At 49.2% G+C, this 3,487-nt stretch overlaps 1 protein-coding gene across 1 annotated transcript; it reads left to right on the top strand.

Moving 5' to 3' along the window:
* The first annotated feature begins 464 nt into the window (after nt 1–464).
* On the top strand, nt 465–2,236 carry LOC124690992. The gene is made up of 3 exons (XM_047224293.1): nt 465–1,358; nt 1,446–1,601; nt 1,735–2,236. Exons 1-3 carry the CDS (start codon nt 465–467, stop codon nt 2,161–2,163), a joined length of 1,479 nt encoding a protein of 492 aa, XP_047080249.1. The 3' UTR covers nt 2,164–2,236.
* Nucleotides 2,237–3,487: the final 1,251 nt, after the last annotated feature.

Raw genomic sequence — 3,487 nt, 5'->3', positions numbered from 1 at the left:
CAAAGTTGCTTCTTTAAAACATGAACCTGTTTATGGGTAAAATAGCACGTACCGAGACATCAGAAAGCCTCTCCGGCCTCTCATCTCCGGCGACCGGCTGCCAGATCGACGGTGAGTTCATTCGTTATCCTCTCTGTATACTTTTTTTTTTCCTTTCACTCAGAATAGTTAGAACTAGAACCTATATTACGCAGAAAAATATTAAGTCTATTTCTGTTGGGCCACATAAACATTGACGGCATCTTTATGGATACTGTATCTCTGAGGCTGAATCAAAATGTGCCTTCCTTCATAATTGCAATGTTCCGTTTGGAAAAAATATACTACAGTACATACTGCAGTACTACACCCAAAAAATATATTACGGTGACGGCGACTCCCGTTGCTCCTCTCGTTTCTCCCTCACCTCTCCCGTTGCCCCTTCTCATGAGTGTAAAATCATCACTCATCTGTCCCCATGCCACATGCAGAAAGACCATAGCAAGCTCAGCGCATTGCCTGATGACATTCTGGTCAACATTCTTGACCGACTCGATGTCCGCGACGTCGGAAGAACCAGCATCCTCTCCAGGCGGTGGAGTCAGCTCGCCGCCAAGCTCTCTCGGCTTGTAATAAATGCCCAGGACTTTGCGCCTGAGGGTGTGTCAAGCGCCAACATCTCTGGTGATGACTTGGTTCGGATGAATGCAGCAGCTGTTGAAGCGACAAGGAGCATACTGGCACGCAGAAATCGAGGTGAACACACCATACGCCTCCTTTCTACGGCGTTCTACTTGAGAGATGATGTCCCCATATCCATTGGACGTGCTGTTGGCAATGCCATGGCGGCACACTTGGTTGAGATGGCCAGATTCAGTGTTATGACGGAGAAGGTTGGCCTCAATAACCTCGATGGTGATGATTTGGTCAGCTACGGGAGAGAATTCATGCGGTTCTTTGATGCCTGCCCAATTGCATTTGGTGGTGTCACTAGCCTCGACCTAGAGAATTTGAGATTTGGTCAATCAGACATATCCAACGTCCTTGTCACTTGCAAGCGGTTGAAGCATCTGCGTTTGTTCAACTGTGACTCAGGTGATCCCAGCACGCTGCAAGTTGAACACTCGCATCTCACGGAGCTCAGTATCGTTGGTTGTCTTTTCCAACAAGTTAAGCTGAATTGGCTCCCCCAACTAACACAAATGGTCTTTGATGGTTGGATTGATTTCCAAGATCCACTGGTTCTTGGTCATGTCCCGTTGCTTGAGGCTGTAAGCCTCACAAATGTTGCCCGTAGTTTTCACAATATGGTCAAGTTAAGTGAGTTTCTTAGCATTACCTCTATACGAGATCTGAAGCTGGGATTTAATTCCGAAAAGGTGAGTCGAGGTTGTCCTTTTGCTTTTGCTAGCTGTGGCTTCACTTCTTCTCTGCTCATATCATCAGCATGTGTTCATTCGTTGCAGATATGGGTGCAGCCAGAATGCCCAACTGCAAGTCTTGCATCTGTGTTCCGCCAACTAAGGTTTTTGAATCTGGTTAATCTTCCTGAAGGGTATGATCTCACCTGGACAATGTTTATTCTTAAAGCTGCGCCCTTACTGAAGGAGCTATACATGACGGTTTGTGCTTTACCTAAAGATCTCCTTTTGCCACGTGGGCTTAATGTTAGGTTATGCAGTTTTCTCCCACCAGATGCATATATCTGCTTTATTGACAATTTAGTGATACCTTTTTCCTACTGCTGGCATGCAGGTATGGGATCATGTGTGTGTAATGGTAACGGATGAGCAGCAGAGGAACGAAGAATCGTATAGCGAGAACAAGGGTGTAGAGTGGGACTCGGGTGCATCTGATTTCAAACACCACAGTTTGGCCACACTCGTCATCTTTGGCTTTGAATCTGCGGATTACCTGGTGAGTTATGTCAGACGTGTCATGGCAGCTGCCGTGAATCTTGAGGATGTCTTCATGTACAGTAGGTTGGAGTGCGACTACTGCCCAGACACGAAGCCTATCAGGTTCCCCTGGACTAAAAGACAGAGGATGTCACTGAAGAAGAGATTCACAGTGGGAATCGAGTCATTTGCCATAATCCACTCCAGTGGGAAGTTAAGGGCTGATCATTTAGCAAAGATTGTGTCTCCGGATTGCTCGCTGCTTGAAGCAAAAAAGAAGTGGTAATTTAGCTGTGAACTGTATTTGATGGTGTTCAAACTTGTCTGTAATGACCGTATTTTTGCAATTTACTGGTACTTGCATGCAATCTGGAAACGAAGTTGTCATATAACAGTTTCCGTGTTTTAGTGCAGATTATGTTTCCGATATTTTTTTTGCGAAACATTATTTTTCCGATTTACAATGCTTACTTTCTGTGCACAACATGTTTCACTTCACAGTATGAAAAAATGGTACTTCCTCTGTCGGATAATATAAGATGTTACGGAGTATTACAATTTCGAGAGAGCAAATAGATAAGATTCTGACGAGACACATGCCAATGTTGTCTCAATCCAATAAGGGCAGCAGAAATTGTTTCATTTCAGAATCTGCCAGGCAAAAAGGGGTTTAGCGGTGTAGAGTCCTCCGGGAGATGAATCCCCTCTCCGGCAGGGTGCCGGAGGAGATCTCCAGAATCCCCCGAGATGGGATCGGCGGCAGCGGCGTCTCAATAAGGTTTTCCGTATCGTGGTTTTTCGCATCGGGGGTTTCGCGACGGAGGCTTTAAGTAGGCGGAAGGGCAGAGTCGGGGGGGCGACGAGGGGCCACACCATGGGCGGCGCGGCCCCCCGGGCCGCGCCGCCACGTGGTGTCGCCACCTCGTGGCCCCACTTCGAATGTTCTCGGGTCTTCCGGAAGCTCCGTGGAAAAATAGGCCCCCGGGTCTTCGTTTCGTCCAATTCCGAGAGTATTTCGTTACTAGGATTTCGAAACCAAAAACAGCGAGAAAACGAAGCGGCACTTCGGCATCTTGTTAATAGGTTAGTTCCAGAAAATGCACGAATATAACATAAAGTGTGCATAAAACATGTAGGTATCATCAATAATATGGCATAGAACATAAGAAATTATCGATACGTCGGAGACGTATCAGTCCTCCCTTGGCGGAGGCTCCGCAACTGGACGGGCCGGTGGTCGTGGAGACCGGGCCGGCGACGAAGAAGGCGAAGGCCGACCTCACCGCGGAGCAGAGGAAGATCGAGAGCAAGAAGAGGGCCGACCGCCGCAGGGCGCTCGACCAACGGAAGAGGGATGTCGCCGCCGCGGAGGAGCGGCGGCGGGCGGCGGAGCAGCTTCTCCAACTCAAGACGGAGGCGAAGGCGGACGTCATGCAAGAGCATGCCATGCTCTTTTATGGCCACGCAGCGCTCGCTCGGCCACCTGATCCTCCCGGGCGCCGGCACGGCCTCGGGGGGGAGCTCGGCCTCGTCCGTCACCCGGCCCCTTCCTCCAAGGTCGACATCCCTGCCGACTGCCCCGTTTGGGTACACGCCCGTCGCGTAGGAAT

The sequence above is a fragment of the Lolium rigidum genome, chromosome 2, assembly GCF_022539505.1.
Source record: "Lolium rigidum isolate FL_2022 chromosome 2, APGP_CSIRO_Lrig_0.1, whole genome shotgun sequence".
NCBI lineage: Eukaryota > Viridiplantae > Streptophyta > Magnoliopsida > Poales > Poaceae > Lolium > Lolium rigidum.
Note: the sequence above shows the minus strand (reverse complement) of the source record. Positions and strands in the feature narration are given on the sequence as shown.